Consider the following 27,370-nt stretch of genomic DNA (forward strand, 5'->3'; position numbering starts at 1 on the left):
GCGCGTGCTGAGTGTCAGGTGACCGGAGGGGAGCTGGGCGTGGCCGTACTTATTATTAGGACTGCAGCTTGGTCGAGCAGTCAGGTGACTTCCATCGTGCAGGTCTCACCATGAAGCTGCTGCTGGCGGTGTCGTGTCTTTTCGTTGCCGGTAAGTTATTATGTAATGTGGGCGGCGGAGCGCATATAGCTGCATGATAGGGGATAAAGGAAACCGCGCGTCAGATGGCAGTTCTGCAGCAGCTGCGGCTCAGACTGTGGGGTGTTACCATATATCTCACGTCCACGGCACTGTGTGTGGGGCAGCGGGCTCCGTCCTGCGCCTCCTGCTTCCTCCTCCCCCTTCAGAGGACACTGCAGGCTTCCATGAAGCCCAATAAACCTGTCTGCCCCTGGTCAGCCTGTGAGGGGCTGCGGCTGCCATTGTGGGGGGTCTGAGGCTAAATCCCCGTGCTGTACACCACAGGGGCAGACGCGCACCCACCTGCACTACAATCTGCTGCGGGGCCCGGCTCCTGCCCACTTACCCCGCTGGTACCTGTCGTCCTCATCTAGGGGGTCTCTCGGTTATAGGGAAGTGTCCCCTGATGACCCCCAATACAGTAAACCAAGCCCCCAGTGCTCCCCCTCCCCCGCTCTAGCTGCAGGGGGAGGGGGGTTATCTGGCCTCTGACCTCAGGGGTCTTTTGGGATCCACACGGATTGTGCTGCTCGTGCATTACCCTTAGGGCTGACACCACAGGGGCAGACTCGCACCCACCTGCCCTATAATCTGTGCTGCGGGGCTGCTCGTGCGTTACCCTTAGGGCTGACACCACAGGGGAAGACTCGCACCCACCTGCCCTATAATCTGTGCTGCGGGGCTGCTCGTGCGTTACCCTTAGGGCTGACACCACAGGGGCAGACTCGCACCCACCTGCCCTATAATCTGTGCTGCGGGGCTGCTCGTCCGTTACCCTTAGGGCTGACACCACAGGGGCAGACTCGCACCCACCTGCCCTATAATCTGTGCTGCGGGGCTGCTCGTGCGTTACCCTTAGGGCTGACACCACAGGGGAAGACTCGCACCCACCTGCCCTATAATCTGTGCTGCGGGGCTGCTCGTGCGTTACCCTTAGGGCTGACACCACAGGGGCAGACTCGCACCCACCTGCCCTATAATCTGTGCTGCGGGGCTGCTCGTCCGTTACCCTTAGGGCTGACACCACAGGGGCAGACTCGCACCCACCTGCCCTATAATCTGTGCTGCGGGGCTGCTCGTGCGTTACCCTTAGGGCTGACACCACAGGGGCAGACTCGCACCCACCTGCCCTATAATCTGTGCTGCGGGGCTGCTCGTGCGTTACCCTTAGGGCTGACACCACAGGGGCAGACTCGCACCCACCTGCCCTATAATCTGTGCTGCGGGGCTGCTCGTGCGTTACCCTTAGGGCTGACACCACAGGGGCAGACTCGCACCCACCTGCCCTATAATCTGTGCTGCGGGGCTGCTCGTGCGTTACCCTTAGGGCTGACACCACAGGGGCAGACTCGCACCCACCTGCCCTATAATCTGTGCTGCGGGGCTGCTCGTGCGTTACCCTTAGGGCTGACACCACAGGGGCAGACTCGTACCCACCTGCCCTATAATCTGTGCTGCGGGGCTGCTCGTCCGTTACCCTTAGGGCTGACACCACAGGGGCAGACTCGTACCCACCTGCCCTATAATCTGTGCTGCGGGGCTGCTCGTGCGTTACCCTTAGGGCTGACACCACAGGGGCAGACTCGCACCCACCTGCCCTATAATCTGTGCTGCGGGGCTGCTCGTGCGTTACCCTTAGTGCTGACACCACAGGGGAAGACTCGCACCCACCTGCCCTATAATCTGTGCTGCGGGGCTGCTCGTCCGTTACCCTTACGGCTGACACCACAGGGGCAGACTCGCACCCACCTGCCCTATAATCTGTGCTGCGGGGCTGCTCGTGCGTTACCCTTAGGGCTGACACCACAGGGGCAGACTCGCACCCACCTGCCCTATAATCTGTGCTGCGGGGCTGCTCGTGCGTTACCCTTAGTGCTGACACCACAGGGGAAGACTCGCACCCACCTGCCCTATAATCTGTGCTGCGGGGCTGCTCGTCCGTTACCCTTAGGGCTGACACCACAGGGGTAGACTCGCACCCACCTGCCCTATAATCTGTGCTGCGGGGCTGCTCGTGCGTTACCCTTAGGGCTGACACCACAGGGGCAGACTCGCACCCACCTGCCCTATAATCTGTTCTGTGGGGCTGCTCGTGCGTTACCCTTAGGGCTGACACCACAGGGGCAGACTCGCACCCACCTGCCCTATAATCTGTGCTGCCTGACTGCTCGTGCGTTACCCTTAGTGCTGACACCACGGGCAGACTCGCACCCACCTGCCCTATAATCTGTGCTGCGGGGCTGCTCGTGCGTTACCCTTAGTGCTGACACCACAGGGGAAGACTCGCACCCACCTGCCCTATAATCTGTGCTGCGGGGCTGCTCGTGCGTTACCCTTAGTGCTGACACCACAGGGGAAGACTCGCACCCACCTGCCCTATAATCTGTGCTGCGGGGCTGCTCGTCCGTTACCCTTAGGGCTGACACCACAGGGGCAGACTCGCACCCACCTGCCCTATAATCTGTGCTGCGGGGCTGCTCGTCCGTTACCCTTAGTGCTGACACCACAGGGGCAGACTCGCACCCACCTGCCCTATAATCTGTGCTGCGGGGCTGCTCGTCCGTTACCCTTAGGGCTGACACCACAGGGGCAGACTCGCACCCACCTGCCCTATAATCTGTGCTGCGGGGCTGCTCGTGCGTTACCCTTAGGGCTGACACCACAGGGGCAGACTCGCACCCACCTGCCCTATAATCTGTGCTGCGGGGCTGCTCGTCCGTTACCCTTAGGGCTGACACCACAGGGGCAGACTCGCACCCACCTGCCCTATAATCTGTGCTGCGGGGCTGCTCGTGCGTTACCCTTAGGGCTGACACCACAGGGGCAGACTCGCACCCACCTGCCCTATAATCTGTGCTGCGGGGCTGCTCGTCCGTTACCCTTAGGGCTGACACCACAGGGGCAGACTCGCACCCACCTGCCCTATAATCTGTGCTGCCTGACTGCTCGTGCGTTACCCTTAGGGCTGACACCACAGGGGCAGACTCGCACCCACCTGCCCTATAATCTGTGCTGCGGGGCTGCTCGTGCGTTACCCTTAGGGCTGACACCACGGGTCTATAGCTGAACACTGGGGATTTTCCAGTTAGAACATGAGGAATTCCCCTATGTCTGTGTCATGCTGGTAAATGGATCTGTTTGTCCGTTTGCGGTCAGATCTGTAGCAGTGGGGGGATATAGTCAGGGACATGGCCGCCCCTCCATTCTCATCTTGTCTTATACATTGTAGTCCGCCATCTTTGACCACTGGGATCTCGGAGACCAGTGTCGGGGCTGATCGTTGGCGATGTGTTGGCGCAGTGGGGGTTTACAGAGGCAGGTCTGGTCTGATATGGTGATATCTGCGATCTCTTATGTCTTGGGGTGCCCATAGCTGGCTGCCAAAAGCCCGTTTCTGAGAAGCTGGGGTCCTAACGCCATGTTTACATGGAGCATGAGGGGTCTTCTGTGACATCGCCATAGACTGTGCTGGGAGCTGTTGTCCTGTATCCTACCGCTGCCTTCACAGTGTTGTGGGGGCCCATCGGTCTGTTCCTTACTAAACCTGTATGATCACCGACCCTGTGTCATTGGTGCTATAACCCCTGTGTTCCTCAGGATGTGTTTTTAATAGTGGTCATATGTTGTCCCCTAGGAGAAATGTGCCCTTCTCTCCCTGGTTATAGTAGGGTCTTGTATTAGACAGTGTAGCAAACTCTGCTGGTTAGGGTCTTTGTCATCTCCCAGTAATAAGCTTCTATTATCCCGTGCCGCTATGTCTGACTCGCTGACCTAGTAAATAATGGAGCCTTGAGAATCACCCTGTAATGACAGTCTGGGTCTGATCATATGATCTGTTTATCACAGTGCTGTAGCTATGAGTCAACAGATTCCTCAGCAAACTCTGTGAGGCGCGTGACCTGGGCCTGTGGGAGGGACCGAGGGTAGACTGGTCTGCCATGCTTACTACTATAATGTATGTGAGGAGGGCAGATAGAGCCCAGAACCTTACACTAGATGATTACCAGTCTGTTTGGGTGTGTCTTGGGGTTTCTTTGTGGGGGAGGATTGTATGAAGACAAAGCCTGTATGTTGCAGTTCACACTGAGAATTAGGAGTGTGCTGTGTTCTTCAGCTGCAGCGCCTCTTGTGCTTCTGCGGCTGATCATTTTCTCACTATGCAAAGTAATGTAAAGAAATCAGCCCCTTAGCGTGTGGGAGCCGGCAGATCACTGATGTCAGAGTGAAACTGACAGCGCCTCTGGACTCTCTGAAATCTGCTACTATTCTGTTTAACCTGCGCCAGATCTGCTGTTTGTGGATCAGTGTTGGCTTGTCCAGATCAGGTCTTGAGTTGCACTGAAGGGTGTGAGTGCTGCTCTACAACCTCTTTTCAACAAGCTGTTCTACATTCTGTGCACACAACCGAAGAATCTGGGTGAACTTATTTTTTTGCTTCCTTGTTCACCTACTTCCTCAAAGGTGTCACATGATGCTTTTCTCTTCTTCTTTCGCTGGTCATGGGATTGTCATGCACAGTATGCTTTCTGCTTTTCTTTAGTGAGTTGTCGGCTGCCTGTACTCTTTTATGTAAGGATAGCATAGTGTATCTACTGGGCCGTACATCTGGTAGACAGACCTAAAGGCACAAATCCTTGTATTCTCCATGTAATTCAGGAAGATCGCTTCTTATAAATATGCATTGATATTCCTCCTGGAAATGTGTGAATAAATCACCAAATTGCGTGTCTAATAGGTTTTATTACTTGTAATAGAAGAAAGTACAGTGTGCTGTTCTGTATGTGTATGTTTATCTCAGACCTTATTATGGACAATCGGGTTCTTCTGTTGTCCAGCATAGAATGTGTTAATACTTGCTGCTCAAACAATGGCCGCTATGTATCAGGCGCTGGCTGTACGATCACAGCGAGGCATGTTTTACTCTGAAACAGTGCAGCGTTTGGGAGAAAAACATAATTTTAATATCTCAAGTAAGGGTAAAGAGGCACCAACTTCTTGATCTGCAAATATTAGTATGGATAGCCATCCACATCCAACTTCTTACTGGATATCTGGGTGGTGCACAGCTCAAAGTATAGAATGAATACAAAAATTAGAAATGCATCACTGACCCATATATCTTGAATTAAGTCCTTTATACCACACACTGACATCAATCTGCGCAGCGAGCAGGTAAATGGACCCGTAGAAGTGCCACTTAAACCATGAAACTGCCGTAGTTTGTTGTTTCTCCTCTCCCCTGCTTTAACCCCTGGTTTTACTTTCTCGCTGCGAAGAATGATTGATTGCAGTGAGGGTAAGGCTGAGTTCACATTGCGTTAATGCAGTCCGTTAAACGGACTGCATTAACACAAGTGCTGAAAGATTGTGTTATGCGATTGCGCTAGTGCAGATGCTCTATCTGCGCTAGCGGTGACGGACCCAGAAACGCTGCAGCCTGCATCCAAGGGTCCGTCAATGAATGACGGCACATCGCTAGCGCATGCCCATTATGGCATGCGTTGGCGATGTGCCAGATAATAAGGGTAATGGCAGCGTTAACGGACTGCATTACACCGCGTTATGCCACGGTGTAACGCAGTCAGTCTAACGGACTGCATTAACGCAATGTGAACCCAGCCTAATAAGTTTGTACTGGATTCTGTAGTAGATGGGTACTGGCACAAGGTAGAGGCATCGGAGTAACGAACGGAGTAATTCTTCCCTTTTCCATTAGGTCTATATCGCGTGATTAAAAATGGACTTGCTAAACCCTTCTAATCTTTATATAGAAACAGGGGGTCAATTTTCTCTGTATGACTTGTCACGCACTGCAAAAGTCCATGGTTGGAGAAGGTGGGAGCAGCTGGGAAAGGAGTGCAAGAGGGGAATGATTTTTGCAGGGACAAGAGACTTCCTGTTTCTACGTAGAGCAAAGAGGAGAATTAGCTGGGTAGGAAGGCAAAATGAGCAACTGTGTACATAGTGCTGTATAAAATGGTGATTACAATATATTAAAAGGATAAAAACTTTGGGCAGAGTGCTTCTTTAAGATGGCAATAACACTATAGTGTCATGTGGAAACTCTGGATATTTTATTTTTAGGTGCTTTTAGTCTATTAGGTTTCCAACTGAAAGTTTGAACTAATCTTTTATTTTTTTAAATATGGAAAGTTTCCCTTTCAGCCACATGTATGTATCTAATGACTTTCTCCACCTTCTTACAGTTGCTGCGACGCCATTATTTGGCACTGAGCAATGTGCCCGTGGCCCGGAGGTATGGTGTGTGGATGTCCGCTCTGCCTCTCAGTGTGGCGCAGTGAAACACTGCCAGCAGACGGCCTGGAATAGGCCTGTGGTGGTACGTATTAGGACCTCGGGAACTGCTTGTAGGAAGATCTTTACTACTCATAATCTTCTGGGGCTGTACTTGAGAATGAGTGAGTGTATAATTATTCATGCATCCCCACGATTAATGAAGGGGTATATTCACACACCGCATACATGTCAGATTTCTGCAATTTAAAAACCTGTTCCATTACAACCGCATGAATGATCTGTTTTATCCATGTAAACAAATCTCCAAAAAAGTGTACAACATTATGTCACTTGGATCTCTCCCTTCCAGTTTAGCCATACACGCAATAGACTAAGGCAAAACTGAAAATCTATGAAAATGGCAAATGCTGTCTTTTAAGAAATGGCGTATATATCGCCTCTCCGAATGGGCATGGAGCTGCATAGAAAGCTTTGTGCACAGTGTTCTTGTATTGTCCTCTATTAGTACAGTAGAGCTGTACTGTCACTTTATCCTTTGTCTCTGATAAAAAATTAATATATAATTTTTTTCCCTATTAAATCATTCCCAGTCTCCGTAGCAAAATGGAAACGTCATTTGCAAAAATAAAAACACAATCTTTGTGTTCCAATATGTTTATGTAGGCAGGAACTTAAAAAAAAAAAAAAAAATTGAGATGCACAGAAAAATGGTGCTTCTGGAACGGGTGCTGCTAGTGATAAGCAGTTTTTGTAGGGTTATGCTATGCTTGAACAAAGGCTTGTTTTTTTTAATTTGATTATAGAAAGTTATTGTAATCCCTCCACAGGATGAAAGTCAAAAGAAATATACTTGCATTCTGCTAACCTATTATAATCTGTGATGTCTTACAGAAAACCGTTCCATGTGACCTATGTAAAGAGATGATAACCATCGTAGAAAACTTCTTAAAAGACAATCGCACACAGGTACGTGTAAAGTAGTGAGCTGCAAGAATGCAATTGATTAGGTACAAATGTGACACTACATTAATCAGGTTGCGCAAAAAAGAAAATACTGGATTTTCCTTCTTAATTTTTTTTTTTTTTTTACTCGCCTGGCTTTTGCACTGCACCTCAACGTTTTTTGCCATGATCCCAAATAAAACGCAACATATTCTTATGGGAGCTGGACTCTCTAACTTGAGGTTCTTATGTGACAGAAAATACCCAAAAGGGACACCATTTTAAAAACTGTACCCCTCAAAGTACTCAAAATCACATTCAAGAAGTTTTTTTTCACCCTGTAGGTGCTTCACAGGAATTAAAGCAATTTGGTGGGAAAAAACTAAATGGAATATAAAACTGTTGTGCAGTTTCTCCAGAGTACGCCAATACTTCATGTGGTGGAAAAGTAGTTTGGAAGCACCATTCCATTTTTTTGCAACGCAAAATTGGCTGAAGTAGATAGCGGATGCAGTGTTTAATTTCCAGAACCCCTGATGTGCCAAAACAGTGGAAACAAACCACTAGGGAGTAGCGATGAGTGAACATCGTCAGCTCCCTCCTTATTTGGCAAGCTAGAACTCTTACCGAAGAAGCTGAAGAACCTGGAGCGCTCCCAATAATCAGCTGTTCCAAGCTGAAGTTGCATGTCGCGGCTGTGTGACAGTCACAACACATGCACGGAGAGACCAACGAACACTTGGATTTTTTCCAGTTTTCCAAGTACACAATATGTTAAAACCAAGTGCGCTGAAATTGCAATAAAGTTCATTTCCATGTTTTATTTTATTTTTTTTTACCAGATTCTCTAAATACTGAAACTGACCTGCCATTATGATTCTCCAGATCAGCAAGAGTTCATAGACACCAAACATGTGTAGGTTTTTTTTATTTAAGTGGTTAAATAAAAAAAATCCAAGCTTTGGTTAAAAAAAGCACCATTTTCTGAGACTTGTAGCGCCTCCATTTTTCGTGATATGGTGCTGGGGGAGGGCTTACTTTTTGCCTGCCAAGCTGACTTTTTTTTTGATACAATTTTGGTCCAGATACTATCTTTTGATCGCCTAATATTGCATTTTATTGCCATGTAGCGGCAACCAAAAAAAATAATTCTGGCGGTTTGACTGAGATTGGGGCAGGGGCCGTTTTGTCTCAGAGGAATTCTGATGGTTCCTTGATGAAACCGTGTGCCTTCTTTTCCCGTAAGTTTTCGCCTGCTGAACGCAATTATGATGTCGGCAATCGGGAGTTTTTGGCTATGAAGTGGGCGTTTGAGGAATGGCGACATTGGCTTGAGGGTGCCAAGCACCGTATTGTGGTCTTGACCGATCATAAAAATCTGATTTACCTCGAATCTGCCAAACGGCTGAATCCTAGACAGGCTCGATGGTCCCTGTTTTTCTCCCGTTTTGATTTGGTGGTTTCGTAGCTTCCGGGTTCTAAGAATATTAAGGCTGATGCCCTCTCTAGGAGTTTTTTGCCTGATTATCCTGAGGTACTTGAGCCGGTCGGCATTCTGAAGGAAGGGGTGGTCCTTTCTGCCATTTCCCCTGATTTGCGACGGGTTCTGCAGGAATTTCAGGCTGACAAACCTGACCGCTGTCCAGTGGGGAAACTGTTTGTTCCTGATAGATGGACTAGTAGAGTGATTTCTGAGGTTCATTGTTCTGTTGGCTGGCCATCCTGGTAGTTTTGGTACCAGAGATTTGGTGGCTAGGTCCTTTTGGTGGCCTTCTTTGTCGCGTGATGTGCATTCTTTTGTGCAGTCCTGTGGGACTTGTGCGCGGGCCAAGCCTTGTTGTTCCCGTGCTAGTTGCTAGGGTTGCTTTTGCCTTTGCCGGTCCCTGAGAGGCCCTGGACGCATATTTCTATGGATTTTATTTCAGATCTTCCGGTTTCCCAGAGGATGTCGGTTATCTGGGTGGTTTGTGACCGGTTTTCTAAGATGGTTCATTTGGTGCCTTTGCCTAAATTGCCTTCCTCTTCTGATTTGGTTCCGTTGTTTTTTCAGCATGTGGTTCGTTTGCATGGTATTCCGGAGAATACTGTGTCCGACATAGGTTCCCAGTTTGTTTCTAGGTTTTGGCGGGCCTTTTGTGCTAGGCTGGGCATTGATTTGTCTTTTTCTTCCGCATTTCATCCTCAGACAAATGGCCAGACCGAGCGAACTAATCAGACTTTGGAAACTTATTTGAGATGCTTTGTGTCTGCTGATCAGGATGATTGGGTGGCTTTCTTGCCATTGGCCGAGTTTGCCCTTAATAATCGGGCTAGTTCGGCTACCTTGGTTTCGCCCTTCTTTTGTAATTTTGGTTTTCATCCTCGTTTTTCTTCGGGGCAGGTTGAGCCTTCTGATTGTCCTGGTGTGGATTCTGTGGTTGACAGGTTGCAGCAGATTTGGGCTCATGTGGTGGACAATTTTGGTGTTGTCTCAGGAGGAGGCTCAGAGTTTTGCTAACCGTCGTCGGTGTGTTGGTTCCCGGCTTCGGGTTGGGGATTTGGTCTGGTTGTCTTCCCGTCATGTTCCTATGAAGGTTTCTTCCCCTAAGTTTAAGCCTCGGTTTATTGGTCCTTATAGGATTTCTGAGATTATCAATCCGGTGTCTTTTCATTTGGCCCTTCCGGCCTCTTTTGCCATCCATAATGTTTTCCATAGATCTTTATTGTGGAAATGTGGTGCCCGTTGTTCCCTCTGTTGATCCTCCTGCTCCTGTGTTGGTTGATGGGGAGTTGGAGTATGTGGTTGAGAAGATTTTGGATTCTCGCTTTTCGAGGCGGAGGCTTCAGTACCTTGTCAAATGGAAGGGTTATGGCCAGGAGGATAATTCTTGGGTTTTTGCCTCTGATGTCCATGCTGCTGATTTGGTCCTTGCCTTTCATCTGGCTCGTCCTGATAGGCCTGGGGGCTCTGGTGAGGGTTCGGTGACCCCTCTTCAAGGGGGGGGGGGGGGTACTGTTGTGAATTCTGCTCTTGGGCTCCCTCCGGTGGTTGTTGGTGGTAGTGCAGTTGTCTTGGGGTTGTAATCCGGGCAGGTGTTTCTGCTGATTGCAGCTCTATTAGGTATTTAGGTGTGCAGGATCCATGAGTCTGTGCCAGTTGTCCATTGTACTTGGAGGGATTGCATCTCTCTGGCTCCTCATGCCCTGCTGCAAATTCAGCTAAGTGTCTGTTTTGTTTTTTTTTGTCTCTGTGCACACTTGCAGTGTGCTTTGCAATTCAGTGCAATTTATTGTGTTTTGTCCAGCTTAGACTTTGTTTTCAATTTTTCAGTCATGCTGGATTCTCAGGAGATGCAGATATACTTTCTATGTCTTTAGTTAGATGTGGAATATTTGTATTATCTGCTGTGGATGTTTTTAGGATTTTAATACTGACCGCTTAGAATTCTGTCCTATCCTTTTCTATTTAGCTAGAAGTGCCTCTTTAGCTAAATCCTGTTTTTCTGCCTGCGTGTGTTTTTCCTCTTATACTCAGTCAATATTTGTGGGGGGCTGCCTATCCTTTGGGTTTCTGCTCTGAGGCAAGATAGAATTCCCATCTATAGGGGTATTTAGTCCTCCGGCTGTGTCGAGATGTCTAGGACGTGTTGGGTACATCCCACGGCTACTTCTAGTTGCGGTGTTAGATTAGGGTTTGCGGTCAGTACAGGTACCACCTACTCCTGAGAGTCTCTCATGCCGCTCCAAGGTCACCAGATCATAACAGTGAATCCCCTGTCCTGCTCCTCCTCGGACAATGATGTAGGGGGCCTACATTGCTTTCTGACCGAGTACACGGATAGACTGGTTAGGGTAGTGATGAGCGAGTATACTTGTTGCTCGGGTTTTCCCGAGCACGCTCGGGTGGTCTCCGAGTATGACTGCTCAAAGATTTAGTTTTCATTGCCGCAGCTGAATGATTAACGGCTACTAGCCAGCTTGAATACACGTGGGGATTCCCTAGCAACCAGGCTACCCCCACATGTACTTAGGCTGGCTAGTAGCTGTAAATCATTCAGCTGCAGCGATGAAAACTAAATCTCCCAACACTAACAAATACTCGGAGACCACCCGAGTGTGCTTGGGAAAACCCGAGCAACGACTATACTCATCATTAGTAGTCAGGTCAACAGTGGGTCTAAAAAAAGGAAAAAGCACCTAAATCCCTAGAGGATCTTATGTTTTGGGGCTTGGAGGAAAGGAGGAAGTGCAGCTTTCCTGTTAATTCCAGGATAGACGCTCATAGAGTGGAAGAAGCCATAGAGATCTGGTAGCCTGCCATCACCTTCTAAAAGGAGATACCCCTTTGAGGAGAAGGACTCGGAGAGTTGGGATAAAATCCCTAAGATCCTTTTGAGGATTCCAGCACACTTAAGACCCATTTAGATAAGAAAGCTGATGGGTTCCTGAGACACACCTGGGAGGCTACACATCGGCGGTGATCAGATCACCTGTATGTAGCAGATATGCTCACTTGCTATGAGCGCTTCACAGGAGCTGAAGCAATGTGGAAGGAAAAAATGAACTTTTTTTTTTTTTTTTCCCAATATTTGGTTTAGACCCTTTTCATTTTTACAAGGGTAAGAGAAAATTGACCCCCCCAAACTTGTGCAATGTCTCCTGAGCACACAGATCCCATATATGTGGGGGAAAGCCACTGTTTGCACAGGCGGCAGGGCTCGGAAGGGAAGGAGCACAGTTTAACTTTTTGAATGCAATGATGTGCCTAAACAAGTGACCCCATTTTGGAAACCACACCCCCTCAAGGATTTTATCTGGTGGTTTAGTGAGCATTTTGAATCCACAAGTACAACACAGAATTTGATAACATTAGGTCGTCATTAGTGATGAGCGAATATACCGTATAAGCCGACCCGAGTATAAGCGGAGACCCCTAATTTTGCCACAAACTGGGAAAACTTAATGACTCGAGTATAAGCCTAGGGTGGAAAATGCACCAGCTACTGGTAAATTTCAAAAATAAAAACAGATACCAATAAAAGTAAAATTAATTGAGGCATCAGTAGGTTAAGTGTGTTTTGAGTTTCCATATTGAATCAGGAGCCCCGTATAATGCTCCATACAGTTCATGATGGCCCCAAAAGATGCTCCATACAAAATATGCCCCATATAATGCTCCATACAGTTTGATGGGCCTCATAAGATGCTCCATATTAAAATATTCCCCATGTAATGCTGCGCAAATGTTGATTATGGCCCCATAAGATGCTCCATACAGAAATTTGCCCCATATGCTGTTGATGCGATAAAAAGACATACTCACCTCTCAGGCCCCCGGCACTTGCTATACTCACCTGCTCCCCGTTCCACCGTCTGCACCGCTGTGTCTTCCCCATCTGCACTGAAGTTCAGGCAGAGGGCGGCGTGCACATTAATTGCGTCATCCCGCCCTCTGACCTGAGTGTCACTGCAGAGAACGGGGAAGACGCAGCTGATGCCGGCGGTGGAACGGGGGGAGTAGGTGAATATCGCGCACTAAGTTATACTCACCTGCTCCTGGCGCAGTGTCCCTGGTTCTCCGGCGCCGGCAGCTTCTTCCTGTAGTGAGCGGTCACATGGTACCACTCATTACAGTAATGAATATGCTGCTCCACCCCTATGGGAGTGGAGTCGGGTCCATATTCATTACTGTAATGAGTGGTACCATGTGACCGCTCACTACAGGAAGAAGCTGCTGGCGGCAGAGAACCAGGTACACCACGCCAGGAGCAGGTGAGTATATTTGCACAGCTGCCACTCCCCCCTCCCCTGCTGACCCCTTGGTATGACTCGAGTATAAGTCGAGAGGGGGTAATTTTATCCTAAAAAAATGGGCTGAAATTTTCGGCTTATACTCAAGTATATACAGCACTCGAGATTTCTCAAGCATGCTCTGGGGTCCTTCGAGTATTTTAAGTGCTCGGAGTTTTAGTTTTTCTTGTCACAGCTGAATGATTTACAGCTGCTAGCCAGCATAAGTACACGTGGGGGTTCCCTAGCAACCAGGCAACCCCCACATGTACTTATGCTGGCTATAATCATTCAGCTGCGGCAAGAAAAACTAAAACTCGGAGCACTAAAAAAAATACTCAGAGGACCCCTGAGTATCACTAGTTGTTGTTGAATGTCGATGGCTAGTGTTGAGCACAAGTGCTCCCTAATTTAGTTTGCCTGGGATGCAGCATCAGCAGCAGCATTCCACAGCATTCCACTATAGAAATCCGCAGGGGTAAAAATTCAGTAAATCCACACCTGCGCTTTCTGCCAAGAGATGCAGAATCCGCACTAAAAATTCCTGAGGCTAATCCGCAACGTGGGCACACAGCCTAAGTTGTCATATAGTGACACTGGTCAGGAAGGTGAAACTGACACAAACTGTTCTTGATCCGAATGTTTGGCGCTGATACAATAACAGCACTTTGCCTCCTGTGCCAGCAGTGTCGGCACTCGTGTTCCCAGGATTCTTCTGTGGTTATAAGTGAGCCCTGCGCCCAATCATCGCTGTCCTTGCCGACAAATCTCACATCAAGAGTAAATCAGGCCTGCGTCTGCTCTCACTTCCTCTTGATCTATTTTCTTATGGTGGGAACAATGTCTCCCACGCTGATTGGGCGAAGGGTTCACGTGTCATAGCTATACGTGAGCCCCAGAAACGCGAGTGCCGAAACGGCGCTGGCTTAGGAGGTAAGTGATTTTTATTTTATTGGCACCAAAAATTGATTGAGAAGGGGTTCTTTTAGTACTAGGCAACCCCTTTGACTTATTACTCTGATCACTGGTATAATGCATTGTTACTGACAAAATGAATTCAGAAAATGCTCCTAGCAGACCGTCCAGAGGTCATCATTTGTCTTCCTGCTGTTATGGTAACCATCGGGCCCCTGTAATCCTGTTACAGGCATGCTGATCAAGTGGGGGAGGGAGACTTCTCCTCTCCTAACATTCTCAATGCTGCAATCACTATCTTTTGTGACAATTAGAGCCATAAACAGCTGCAAGTGCTGTGATAGCCAGAGCTCTACTGTCACTAAAACTGAGCGCCTGGCAGCGATGGTGCGGGCACTGCTCCTGGGCCCTCATGATCGCCATAACTTACTGGTTTGTCATGTTGGGAAGGGGTGTAGAGGCCCTGGCGTCATTTGGACAAGTGCAGATTGGGCTATGACTGCTGGGAGTTGAGCATGTCTCGGTGCTTAGCCCAGGCATTATTGCTGGACCAGGTCCAGCAAATCCATTCACAAACTCTACATATAATGTATCCTTTGTTTGACAGCTTGGAATACATCTCTGTATGTAATTATAAATTGCATAGTTTGATCTTCAGATTCAGGTACAATATACATATATTTTTCGAAGTAGTATGTGTTCAAAGCAATAATCTATGTAAACTTTATAATTTCAGAGTGAAATCCAGGAGTACTTAAATAAGCTTTGTGAACTTATTCCGGACCCTTCAGCAAGTTCTCAATGCAAAGAAATGGTTGCAGAATACATCTCCATTATACTGAACATCATTAAAGATGAACTGGTAACTTAAATACTACAGCAGTTTGTTTGTTTTCCTCCATCTTTTTTTAATGTATGCTGTGCGCTCAAGGTAATTTTTTTTTTTTTTCTTGTTTTGTATTACTGATGTGACTTCATGTTCACTTGCTGATAATTGTATTGTAGCATTCTTAATGAATGTCATTATTTTTGTATTTTCTTCAGGGTAATCCATCAGTAATCTGCTGTGCACTTCATCTTTGCACGTCTCTGCAGCAACATCTAGCTAGTCTAAAAACTTCTTCTCAGCAGCTCCTCTCCAATGAGATTCCTGACACAGATATGTCCAAAGTGGTTTACCCATTTATGGCAAACCTTCCCCTTCTTCTGACGCCCCAGGATAAAGCTCAGGAGGCACCGAAGGTAACAAACGTTTGGTCGCAACAGCAGAAGAGACCTGATCTGTTTTCATGCATCTGATACATCTACTGTACAAATCTGCAAACTTCGTCCTGAAGTATTAAAACATAATATCTGTTTATAGTCGTGTAGAAGGTGTACTGCGTTATAGAGGTCACTGCTGAAGTGCTTTCACTTGTGTGCGTGTACATTGGCACTGAAGATAATGGTGCAGAATGAACTTCACACATGAGTAATGAGATGGTCCCACCTCGGATTGCATTACTCAGTTCCCTTTTTATGCTGCTGTGATCTTGCATGCTTCTTCATAAAGGACTTCTGCTTTCAGGACAGAACATCAAAATAGAGAACACCCATCCATAGCACTTTAGTGAATAATGTTCTTTTCATTCCTTTTTTTTTTTTTTTTAATACACTGTGGTGTAATCCCAGTATACCTTGTACTTGTATAAAAGTTAAGAAAATCAAATATTTCCAGTTGATGTCCAGTAAAGTAATGATGTTTAGTAATACGCCAACTAATGTTCAAAGTTTATAGCAATTTTAACCTTTTGTTGGTCAGTAGACCCAAAAGCTATGGTCTCCCCAACAAAAAGGTCTCTGCAAGTTGATCGTCTTAAGGTAAGTATGCCTCAGACCTCTCTCCCCCTCACCCGCCGACCCTGCCGCCGACCGTGACTCGAGTATAAGCCGAGAGGGGCACTTTCAGCCCAAAAATTTGGTCTGAAAATCTCTGCTTATACTCGAGTATATACGGTAATTGATTATTATAATCACTAAATGTTTAATACAAACAAAATTTGCACACATCCCCTTGAGCTACATCTCCAGACTTCTGGCATAAAAATTATTTAAGGTGCAACCATCCTTGAGCAGCAGTTAAAGGGATTTTTACTAAATCGGCAACTTTATTTATTTTTTGGGGCCATTTGGAATACTTCCCCTCACATTCATGGTATGTGGATAATTTGTGTTATTATTATTTTTATTTTTTTTCCTTTTATTCTCTAGGATGGCGATGTCTGCAAAGACTGTCTTCAGCTTGTCAACGATGTCCAAGAGTCACTTAAAACCAACTCTTCTTTTGGCAAATCTCTGATTGAAAATGCTCTGAAACAATGTGATCTGCTTGGTGGCATAAGTGAATTAGTAAGTATCTCCCTACAGGTAACTTATTGGTATTTATACATGTTCTCGCTAACATAAAATGGCTTGTCTGCACCTTCATATAGAAAATATTACTATTTTCACAATAACGTAGTTATGTCACTGGTCAAACACAAGGTGCCTTTTTGGGTTTTCGCTACTCTGTACAAGCGTCTAATATGAAGGTGCCCTCAATTTTATACAGCAGTCAGTTTAACACTTGTTCGGTCACCCCTTTCCCCGGACTCCCCCAGACTTATCCACACTGCTATGCTTGTGTGCTGACTGGGCATAGTAAGCCACTCTCGTACATCTCTGGCTTCTCGCCCAAGGAAACAAATGAGTAGTCAATGTTTAACATCCAGTAATTCTCTCCCTTGACATCTATTGGAGAGTGTTCAGTCTCTGGGGTCGGCCAACATGGAGCTTAAAAGGATTGTTTGTCAGTTATCACATGTCATAGACCTAATGGAGAAGGGAAGAATTAGCTGGGTAGAAAGGCAGAATGAGCAACTGTAAGTTCAGTGCTATATAATGAGTGCAATATATTAAGAGGATCAAAATATTGATGGAAGGAGGACTGCTTATTTAAATGACCTATTTTATTTTTATTTTTTTTACCCCCCAGTGCAAGACCTATGTTAATCAGTATGCTGAACTTGCTTTACAAATGATTATCCAAATGGTAAGCTCATTAATTATCAATAGCAAATGGCTTCCATCTATTGCCTTGTTTTATAGAAGAATTGGTGGGCAGGGATAAACTAGATTTACAAGCCGGTCATTCATCTGAATGCTGGCTGGTTATTGCATGATGTGCTGGCTTGGGGTGGGATTGTCGGAGTAACTTTCAGATTTGTCTAACAGAACGTATGCGCAAGGGTTTTATTGTGACGGCCTTTTTAGTTAGTGTAATAAAATACACTCCAGTAATAACTTGTGCTTGCAGTATTCTCATTCTGTGCTACTGTGACATGTTTCTCTATTGGTGGATCTATCTTTGTTTGCTTCGTACATTGTTCTCTAACTCACTGTATGTTGTACTGATATTTCCTTTCTCTTTGGTGCTGGTCCTTTTGGTTTCTATAACTGATCAGGATCAGGTATGTGTATTTTACCGTGCACCCTACAAACTGCACATTTAGAAAAAAAAAAACCAAAACGTAAACTGCTGGTTGTGTGGATTTGGGATAACCTTTTAATAACACTGGTCAACAGCATTTTTGGTGCCAAAGATATTTCATCGAATTTAGGGTATTTTTGGGGTGCTGATTCTGAATATGTCATCAGTTTTGCCAGATTGGCTCAAGTTTTTGAGATTTTTGGTATCTTATTTATAGCACTTGTTGGTAAATGCGACGCATCATCTCATTAATTTCTTTGGATTAGTACTTGAACTGAGCAGTTCTCAATATAGTTTTGTGTTAATTAGTGTTCTAAAAGTTTGTTCATAGCTTGATTTTTGCACTAACTTTATGTTTGTTTTCCAGTGAAAAGCATGAACTCATCAAGAAGAAATTGTCTTAACGATCCAGACTCATTCTGTTACATTTGTGGTGAATACACACTGCCAAAACATAGAAGAAACATAACAGACTTCGTAAAAAAAGTGTATTTTGCCTATTTTGGGGTTATGCTTGGGGACCAAGACAAGTTTTGGGCACCACACATAGTGTGCAAAGCATGTATCGAATTACTACGAAAATGGAGCAAAGGACAAAGAAAAAGCTTCAAATTTGGTGTTCCAATGGTGTGGAGAGAGCCAAAAAATCATCATGATGACTGTTATTTATGGTAAACACAGGTACAGGCACATCTTCACAATGAGGGACAGGCCTTCTTGCAGATTCCATGTTACTCCCATTTTCGTTTCTTATGCTTATTGAATCCTTGCACTTGCACTGCACAGAAATAACAGTCATCATGATGATTTTTTGGCTCTCTCCACACCATTGGAACACCAAATTTGAAGCTTTTTCTTTGTCCTTTGCTCCATTTTCGTAATAATTCGATACATGCTTTGCACACTATGTGTGGTGCCCAAAACTTGTCTTGGTCCCCAAGCATAACCCCAAAATAGGCAAAATACACTTTTTTTACGAAGTCTGTTATGTTTCTTCTATGTTTTGGCAGTGTGTATTCACCACAAATGTAACAGAATGAGTCTGGATCGTTAAGACAACTTCTTCTTGATGAGTTCATGCTTTTCACTGGAAAACAGACAACAACATAAAGTTAGTGCAAAAATCAAGCTATGAACAAACTTTTAGAATACTAATTAACACAAAACTATATTGAGAACTGCTCAGTTCAAGTACTAATCCAAAGAAATTAATGAGATGATGCGTCGCATTTACCAACAAGTGCTATAAATAAGATACCAAAAATGTCAAAAACTTGAGCCAATCTGGCAAAACTGATAGCATATTCAGAATCAGCACCCCAAAAATACCCCAAATTCATTAAAATATTTTGGACACCAGAAAAAAATTTTTTTTTTTGTTGACCTGTGTAATCTGTTTGTGGCTTTTTTCCCCCTAACAAAGCATTTGGTGTGATTGACTTGTGACAAGTTTAACCCGTTCTCTAGATTTCTTAGGACTGGTTTTCATAACCTTCTATGTGCGCTTCATGGCTTTTATTTTATTGCTATATTTGTAGGGGAAAAACGAGCCGGACCACACATGCAAATCTCATGATTATTGCTACAAAGCAGAAATGTAAAAAACTGAACACTAGATTCTTATTTGAGCTTCTGATCAGGCTGTATGAAGCCACTGCCACATAATGGCAAACCGGTAGCGGTTTGGGCCTGTCCTAGATGAGCTTCTGAAGAAAGCAGGGAATGATAAAAAAACTTCCCAGTCTGTTTTCCCCTACAGACATCCTTTCAATAGGAGACAATTTAACCGTGGAAAGCCTTCCAGGGACCGAGCCAAGTGGGATGATAGGAGGAAAGATGGGGGGTTCATGTTTGGGAGCTCCCCGTGGGAGCATAAGAAACTCAATGACTGCTGGCCCAGGTGTGGGGTAGGCTGCCAGTCTTCTACCCTGCCTGGATTGGACTATCCAATAGTGACTGGGTCCATAGCCTGATAACATCAGGGCTGAGGTTAGCTTTTCTTTTGATCCCACTGGACAGGTTCATGGTCACTCCTTCCCAGCCTTCCTCCGCAGAACAAGCAGCCCTGGAAGCGGTGGTCCTGGAGCTGTTGGGTAAAGCTGTCCTAGTGGAGGTTCCCTTGCCAGAAAGGGGTAAGGGGTTTTATCCCCCCCCCCCCCCCTATTTCTGATTTGTAAGCCAAACGGTTTCTTTAGAACTACTATAAACCTAAGAGCTCTAAACCATTTGTTGAAAGTACACCCCTTTTTAAAATGGAATCTATTAGATCAGCAATAAGACTAGTCTTGAAAACTGTATCATGGCAGTGTTGAATCTTAAGGATGCACGCTATCATGTGCCTATACACGCGGATCACCAGTGGCTCCTCAGGTTTGTGGTGGTCATAGAGAGCACAATTAGACATTTTCCGTTTTAATGCTCTCCCCTTTGGTCTCGCCATTGCCCCTCTAGTCTATGAAGTTGGTGGCAGAGGTCTTGGCACATCTATGTGAAACAAATGCCTTGATTACTCCCTCTCTGGAGAATACTTTCTTATTGTGGGCAGGTCGGCTGATCGTTGCTCGATGCAAGTAAGAAAAATGTCCCTCTTGGAACTCTTGGGGTGGCTATTGAACATTAACCCCTTTTGAGATGGAGCCCTTTCTCATTTTTTCATTTTTCTCACTCCCCTTCTTCCCAGAGCCATAATTCTTTTTTTCTGTCAATATGGCCAGGTGAGGGCTTGTTTTTTGCTGTATAAGATGTACAAAATCCAAGTGCAGTGAAATGTTTTTTAAAAAGTGCAATTCCACAACATTTATTTACGGTATATTTTTTTTTCACGGTGTTCACTAGATGCTAAAACTTACCTGCCATTATGATTCCCCAGGTCCTTACGAGTTCATAGACACCAAACATGTCTAGGTTCTTTAAGTGGTTAAAAAATCCAAAGTTTGTTTATTAAATTTTTATTTATTTATTTTTTTAAATAAAAATTGCATTATTTTCAAAGACCCGTAGCCTCTCTGGTTTGGTGAGGGCTTATTTTTTTGCATTCCGAGCTGACTCTTTAATACCATTTTAGTGTAGATACAATTTTTTTTGATTGCCTGTTGCATTTGAGTGCAGTGTTGCAGCGACCAAAAAAACGTAATTTATACACTTGATGTCAGGAGGTGCCTGTTAAGAGTACGGTAGTTGTCAGTCATTGATCCTTAGAAAAAGGATAATTCCTTATTTTTAAGGATTAGGTTGTCAGGAAGCACTTTAGCTAGATGGATCAGGGAGGCAATTTCTTTAGTTTATACGTCAGGTGGCAAGACTGCACCAAAAGGTCCGAGGGCTCATTCCACACGGTACATGGCAGCCTCCTGGATGGAAAGATCAGAGGTCTCGATTGAGCAGATATGTAAGGCAGCTACATGGTCGTCTTCTTCCACCTTTTTATAAACATTATAGGCTTGATATGGGTGCCACTTCCGATCTCACACTTGGAATAAGGGTACTTCAGGCTGTAGGCCCGCCCTAAATTTCTTACCCCTCTGTAATTTTTTTGTTGCTGTCATGGGAGACAGAATAAAGTCTTAGTTATTTACCGGTAATGGTATTTTTCGGAGTCCATGTCAGCACCCTCACATTCCCTCCTTTCATGTGTGGGTTTGTACATATTCATGGGTGTAAAGTTATCGGGTGTTAGGAGTATTGTATGTTTTCTACCACTAACAATGGGAGGTCCTCTCTTGCTCTGTAATCCAACTGATGCGTGGGAGGTGTGCCACCTCTTTATGTCTGTAGGTTTCCTGTCCTTGAAGGTCGGATCTCTTCTTTCAAGGTGCTGTCACGGGCTCATGGTACTGAAAAGTATCTAAGGGTACCGTCTCACAGTGGCACTTTGGTCGCTACGACGGCACGATCCGTGACGCTCCAGCGTCACTCCATTATCGCTCCAACGTCGTAGACTGCGGTCACACTTTGCAATGCACGGCGCTGGAGCGATAATTTCATGACTTATTTGCGATGTAGAAGCCGTTGGTTACTGTGCGCACATCGTATACAATATCGTGCACACCTTTGTTACACGATGCGATCATGCCGCCACAGCGGGACACTTGACGACGAAAGTTTCAAACGATCTGCTACGACGTACGATTCTCAGCGGGGTCCCTGATTGCAGTAGCGTGTCAGACACAGCGAGATCGTAAGTATATCGCTGGAACGTCACGGATCGTGCCGTCGTAGCGACCAAAGTGCCACTGTGTGACAGTACCCTAAGACTTTTCCAGAGAGTTTGGCCAGTTCTTTAAACTAATCACAGATAAGGAATAATGCTAAACTATAGCACCACTTTTTAAAAGTTTTTGTTTTAATATTAATGTCCTCCTTTCAGCCAGCACAGCAGATCTGTTGTGCCTCAGGTTTGTGTGCACAAGAAAAGTCTAAACCAATGGTGGAAATGACTCCTGCAAAAGTCCTTGTTCCTGCCATGAAACTTCAGCCTGCTATCAAAGTAAGTTCTGGACTATGGCATTGTAAAGCAGTCATTGAGCACATTGGCATGTGCTAGATGTAAGCTGTCTTTATTACTTCCTAACTTCAATGTGCTTACTTTAAAGATTAAACAAGAACCTGTGCAGTTTGATACAGTTTGTGAACTTTGCGAATTGGTAGTAGCAAAACTTGAAGACTTTCTAAAGAAAAATTCTACAGAGGTAAGCTTTATACCCGGACAGAGGTTTCCATATTGCCAGAGAAAGCTAGATTTGTATCTGCCACTGTCTGAACTCTGGCTGAGGTGCTGAAAAGCATGCCTGTTTTGCTGTAAATTTGCCTAGTTTTGGAAGATCATCTTGGCTTCCAGCAGGACTGTCAGCACAAAGTACAGGAGCGTGGTGCATCATGTTAGGGCCAAACAACTATAGGGGTATTCCCATCTCCAAGATCCTATCCCAATATGTAGTATGTATAATATTAGCAAATACCTCCACTTAGAAATGGTAGTATAGTATTTTTGATTCTCTAGGTCTTTCCTCGTGCGCAGGCATTGTGGGACCTTAGGTATCCGTGGTTATGACCGCTAGCAGCTAGCTGTTACTTTCAGTGACCTTTCCATGGATACCTAAGGTCTTGCAATGCCTGCACATGAGGAAAGACCTAGCAAATCAAAAACACTACAAAAATACTACATTTCTAAATGGAGGTATTTGCTGATATTACACCTGCTACATATTGGGATATGATATGATCTTGGAGATAAGAATATCTAAGTGAACGTTCCCACCTGCTTATTTTCAATCTGTCCACCCTTCTCTGGCTCTATGAAGCCAGAGGTGGGTAAGGGGTAGTGATACAGGGCAAACGGAGTTGGAAAGTGTTGTTGCATGATTTGTTCTGCCATGGAGCTCCGAGCGCCTGTACTTTCTTAACCAATTATTCTGTTAATAGTCCCCGCACCACTGCTATCTAGCTTGTAAGCACTGAAGCTGGCCTGGAATAGGAGGTAACAGCACATTCCAGCAATCCTGGCGTGCTTCAGAACAGTGCAGGCCAGAAAAGTGCTTGTATGTGTTCTGCTTAATAGTGGTGGTCAGGCTCCAAGACAACGAGCTGTTAAATATCAAGAACAGCTGACAATTTTAATATGCTGTAAATGTCAACTGCTTGAAAATACAAGCACTAGCTGACATCCAGCTATGAAGATGGGAATGACCCTTTAGGGGTATGTGCACACGATAAGTAAACACTGCGGGGTGGACGCTGTGTATTTGCACAGCGTCCAACCCACCGCATCCAGATGTTACAGCATAGTGGAATGGATTTCAAAAAATACCAGCCCACTATGCGTGCATAGACGCCTGCTGCTCAACCACGTAGACTGACATGTGGTGCGTATTTCCAGACCGCAGCATGTCTACCTTGCAGAGACGCGAGCCTCCGCAACATAAATTTTACCTGGACAATGTATTGGACACAGTGAATATACACCATTTCTCAATTCATGGGTAAGATCTGTAGTCAATGAAGACAGATTGTTACATTACTGTGCAGCTGCTGGTGATACTATTTAGTGATGAGCGAGTGTACTCGTTGCTCGGGTGACCTCCGAGTATTTTTTTAGTGCTCGGAGATTGTTTTCATCTCGGCAGCTGAATGATTTACAGCTATTAGCCAGGCTGACTACATGTGGGGATTCCCTAGCAACCAGGAAACCCCCACATGTACTCAGCCTGGCTAGTATCTGTAAATCATTCAGCTGCCTCGAAGAAAACTAAATCTCCGAACACTAACAAATACTGAGGTCACCCGAGCAACGAGTATACTCGCTCATCACTAATAATATTCTACATAGAATCTCATCAGCAGCAACTGTCATCTTGTATCTCAGTAATAGGAAAGTGTCGTCCCTGAATACAGATTTTATCTGAGAATTGAGAAAATCGGAGAATGTTGTATTAAGTCAGTAGATCTTTATTGATTTCAGTTAATATAACTGCTCTTCGCATAATGAGACTTGTAATTCTTTCCACCATAGGAACACATAAAGGAATTTCTTGAAGAAATCTGCAACTTTATGCCTTCCAAATATCGTGACCAATGCAAAGATTTTATCGATAACTACAGTGCAGCTATTATTGCACTGATGGAGCAAGAGATTCCGCCAAAAGCAATCTGTATGGTGATTGGATGTTGCAGTTCTCGAGAACGCAAGTCAAGTAAAATTATTTTCAGTTGTTTGTTTGTTTTTTTTTCCCTTTAGAAATTGTAGCGCAAAGTTAATAATGTAATACATTTATATAATGTGTAGTTAATCTTTTTTTAGAATGAACTTCCAAGGCATGGGGTGGGATGGAACAAGCATTTCTGCTGTTTGTGTTTTTGTTTCGTGCATATTAAATTTGTCAAGACCATGAAATGGTTTTAAATATTCAGAGATAAACTTATAAAAACTGTCTTCACAGTGACACTCGGTTCCGAACATATTCAGTCCGGAGGTTACTGTTCAGTTTGCAAGGAGATTGTGGAATATGTGGACATAATTCTGATGAAAAATGTTACTCAGCAGAGAATTAAGGATGCTCTACATGTGGTGTGCAATTTTCTGTCACGCAAAATGGCAGACGAGGTAAACTACTACATTCTACTTTTTGTTTTGTTTTATAGCCAGTCTATCCTGAATAATTAGTATCCCAAAAAATGTTTAGTTTTTTTTTTCTTGTCACATGATACATTTTCACTAGTTTTAGTTTTTGTATATTCCTTTTCTTACTATTTACACTTAAAACCCTCCCTCTGCCTTTTTTTTTTTTTTTTTTTTTTTTTTTTTAACCCTGTGAACAAACAGAAGTGACAGTGGAAAATCCGAGTGTAGACAGCACTAGACTAACATAGTAGTACTTTCTTCTGCTGTGGCCTAGTTGGGAACAGCAGTGTATGTCTCAGTGGCACTAAAGGGGTTGGCCACTGCTGGACAAATACATAAGTGCCCCAGGTTCGTGTGTTTCAGCATTCAGGAAGGGTTGTCCTGTAGTGGGCAACCCCTTTTAATAACTATAACTTCAGTCAGTCATAGGGAGCCATGTATTGTACCAAAATTTGTTGTCGTTCAGACAACTCGCATGCCCTCTGAGTACGCCCCATTCTAATCCTCACCATTGGAACAGAATAGGACATGCTTTGCATCTCGTCAATCTCATTTTCACAGATCTGTGAGATTATGCGTTCAATAAAATCAGACATCACTTGGATAGTTTACACAGTGAACTCACCCTCACTTTTTTTTTCATATATTCATTCCTGTTTATCTTGTGCTATAAATGCAGATGAATGTGTCTTTAGCTTAGTCTAGGAGTCAGTAGGAAGGGGAAGCAACATGACAAGTTCTTCAACCAAATGAAAAAAAGGAGTTTGGTACCGTGTCAGCCAGTAGAAAAAAAATATATAGAGTGCTCTGTGTGAGACAAAATAGGAACCTTGTGGGTGTGATACCTTTTTAATGGCTAACAAAATATAGTGAATGATGTTACAAAGCAAGCTTACGTCTCTTCAATACCAGCCTGATGAAGAGACGCGAGCCGTCTCGTAAGCTTGCTTTGTAACATCATTCACTATATTTTGTTAGCCATTAAAAAGGTATCACACCCACAAGGTTCCTATTTTGTCTCCCACTGCGAGCACTCTATATTTTTTAAGTCCTTCAGTCTTCACAGTGATGAGACTTCTGTATTGAATGTTTCAATGCTGACATTACCTAGAACCAATACAAGACTAACTTAAAGGGAACCTGTCACCCCGTTTTTTCAGTAGGTGGGGTAGAAACAGCCATTTCACCACGCCCTTTTGACCAGACCAGTGTGATTGACAGGCAAAAACGGCGACTTTTGTGAGGTATTTCAGCAGCATAGGTGGAATCAGTGTATTTTTTGTCCCCTATTGTAAAGCACAGCTCAGGCCCTATTTAACGGTATTTTTATCTCATACTGAAAAAACGGGGTGACAGGTTCCCTTTAACTCTTTAATGTACATGTTACATGATTATCCTTAGTGTATTCTGTGCTTTTTCTTAGTGCGATGCCCTTGTTGATGCCTATGAACGTTTATTCATTGAGCTGATTCTGCAAGCTATGGACCCAACATTTGTTTGTGAGGTAAGATTTGGACATGGTGATTTGCACGTAACTTTTCAAAGTTAAGTTGTTAAAGGCTGTTCTTGTGGTGTTTTTTTTTTTTTTTTTTTTTCCTCTACCTAACAGAAAATGAATCTCTGCACAAATAATGCAAAACCACTTTTGGGAAGTGAAAAATGTATGTGGGGGCCTAGTTACTGGTGTAAAGATATGGAAACTGCTGGAAATTGCAATGTAAGTGACTCCTATTCTAACCTACTTGCCAGTCTAGTTTTATATAAAGGAATCTGTAGTCTTTCACATAGTTCATCCATTATGTAGTGTTTTTGTGTGGTTTAGTCCCTTCCTGCCCTTACTAATTTTATATTCTTTCCACGGTTTGTCATGCCTGACGTCTCCTCTTTTTTGTACTTGCAAATGGTTTATCAATTTATTTATTTTTTCCTTTTTAGGCTATTGAGCACTGCAAGCGTCACGTGTGGAACTAAAAAGCACTGTGCATAGCAAGAATAGTAGACTGGATCAAAAAAAATGTTGTGTTTTTTTGTTCTATTGATTTGCAGGGAAGAATGTTTGTCAAAGTAATAACTAGATGTACATATTTGTTCTTTAGAGAGGATAGTAAATGACAATTTTTGATGCTTTTCATTAAATTTTTAAGCTTGATATGTACAATTGTTGCTCATCATGTAATATAAGCCAATCATGTACCCACCTTCTAGCTACAGCATCCAAACTGATTGGTGTTCTTCCCATTACACAAATTTCTATCTCTACATGTGTCTTGGCTTTCTAATAGTTAAAACTCAAAATCTTGCACCTGCATGGGCTTTTTTTTAGGTTCTTTATATGAAATGCCATGAGGTTTGGAGTAATTAGATTATCTAGCAAAATCTAATACACATTTACCATCAATTTATTAAGCATTAGTTGTTGTAGTACTGTACTTTTTATTCTCTCCTTTGGCCATTTATGTACAGCTTCAGCACCTGTTTCTTTTGTTACTGCTTTTAAAATTTTACTGCTTGTGTAACATGCTAAATCTGAGACTTGAATTTGTTTTAACTTTTTTGAACTACTGTCGAACTTTAAATACAATAAAGTATAGATTGACTTGTTTCTTGCACTAAAGGATAATAAAAGCTAATATTCTGTCTTTGGGTCTTGATTCTGAATTGAGTATGTATGATGACATAGG

At 44.4% G+C, this 27,370-nt stretch overlaps 1 protein-coding gene across 2 annotated transcripts; it reads left to right on the forward strand.

The window, feature by feature from the left end:
- On the forward strand, positions 1 to 27,328 carry PSAP (prosaposin). Of its 2 annotated transcripts, none has more exons than XM_077259278.1 (14): positions 1 to 150; positions 6,387 to 6,520; positions 7,330 to 7,404; positions 14,801 to 14,926; positions 15,109 to 15,306; positions 16,315 to 16,452; positions 17,078 to 17,134; positions 21,939 to 22,058; positions 22,165 to 22,260; positions 24,081 to 24,261; positions 24,508 to 24,671; positions 26,113 to 26,193; positions 26,299 to 26,406; positions 26,625 to 27,328. In XM_077259278.1, the coding sequence occupies exons 1-14, from the start codon at positions 111 to 113 to the stop codon at positions 26,658 to 26,660; spliced, it is 1,554 nt and encodes a 517-aa protein (XP_077115393.1). In that variant the 5' UTR covers positions 1 to 110; the 3' UTR covers positions 26,661 to 27,328. The 2 variants fall into 2 exon arrangements, with proteins under 2 accessions (XP_077115393.1, XP_077115394.1); XM_077259279.1 differs by having other exon boundaries at positions 24,081 to 24,252.
- Positions 27,329 to 27,370: the final 42 nt, after the last annotated feature.

The sequence above is a fragment of the Ranitomeya variabilis genome, chromosome 4 (genome assembly GCF_051348905.1).
Source record: "Ranitomeya variabilis isolate aRanVar5 chromosome 4, aRanVar5.hap1, whole genome shotgun sequence".
In the NCBI taxonomy this organism is placed as follows: domain Eukaryota; kingdom Metazoa; phylum Chordata; class Amphibia; order Anura; family Dendrobatidae; genus Ranitomeya; species Ranitomeya variabilis.

Bases quoted from the DNA above. Each gene is read 5' to 3' on its own strand.
- PSAP (XM_077259278.1), top strand. From the start codon at position 111: ATGAAGCTGCTGCTGGCGGTGTCGTGTCTTTTCGTTGCCG. The intron at 7,405-14,800 runs GTACGTGTAAAG...TTATAATTTCAG, and splicing joins TAAAAGACAATCGCACACAG to AGTGAAATCCAGGAGTACTT. The intron at 22,261-24,080 runs GTAAGCTTTATA...TTTCCACCATAG, and splicing joins TAAAGAAAAATTCTACAGAG to GAACACATAAAGGAATTTCT.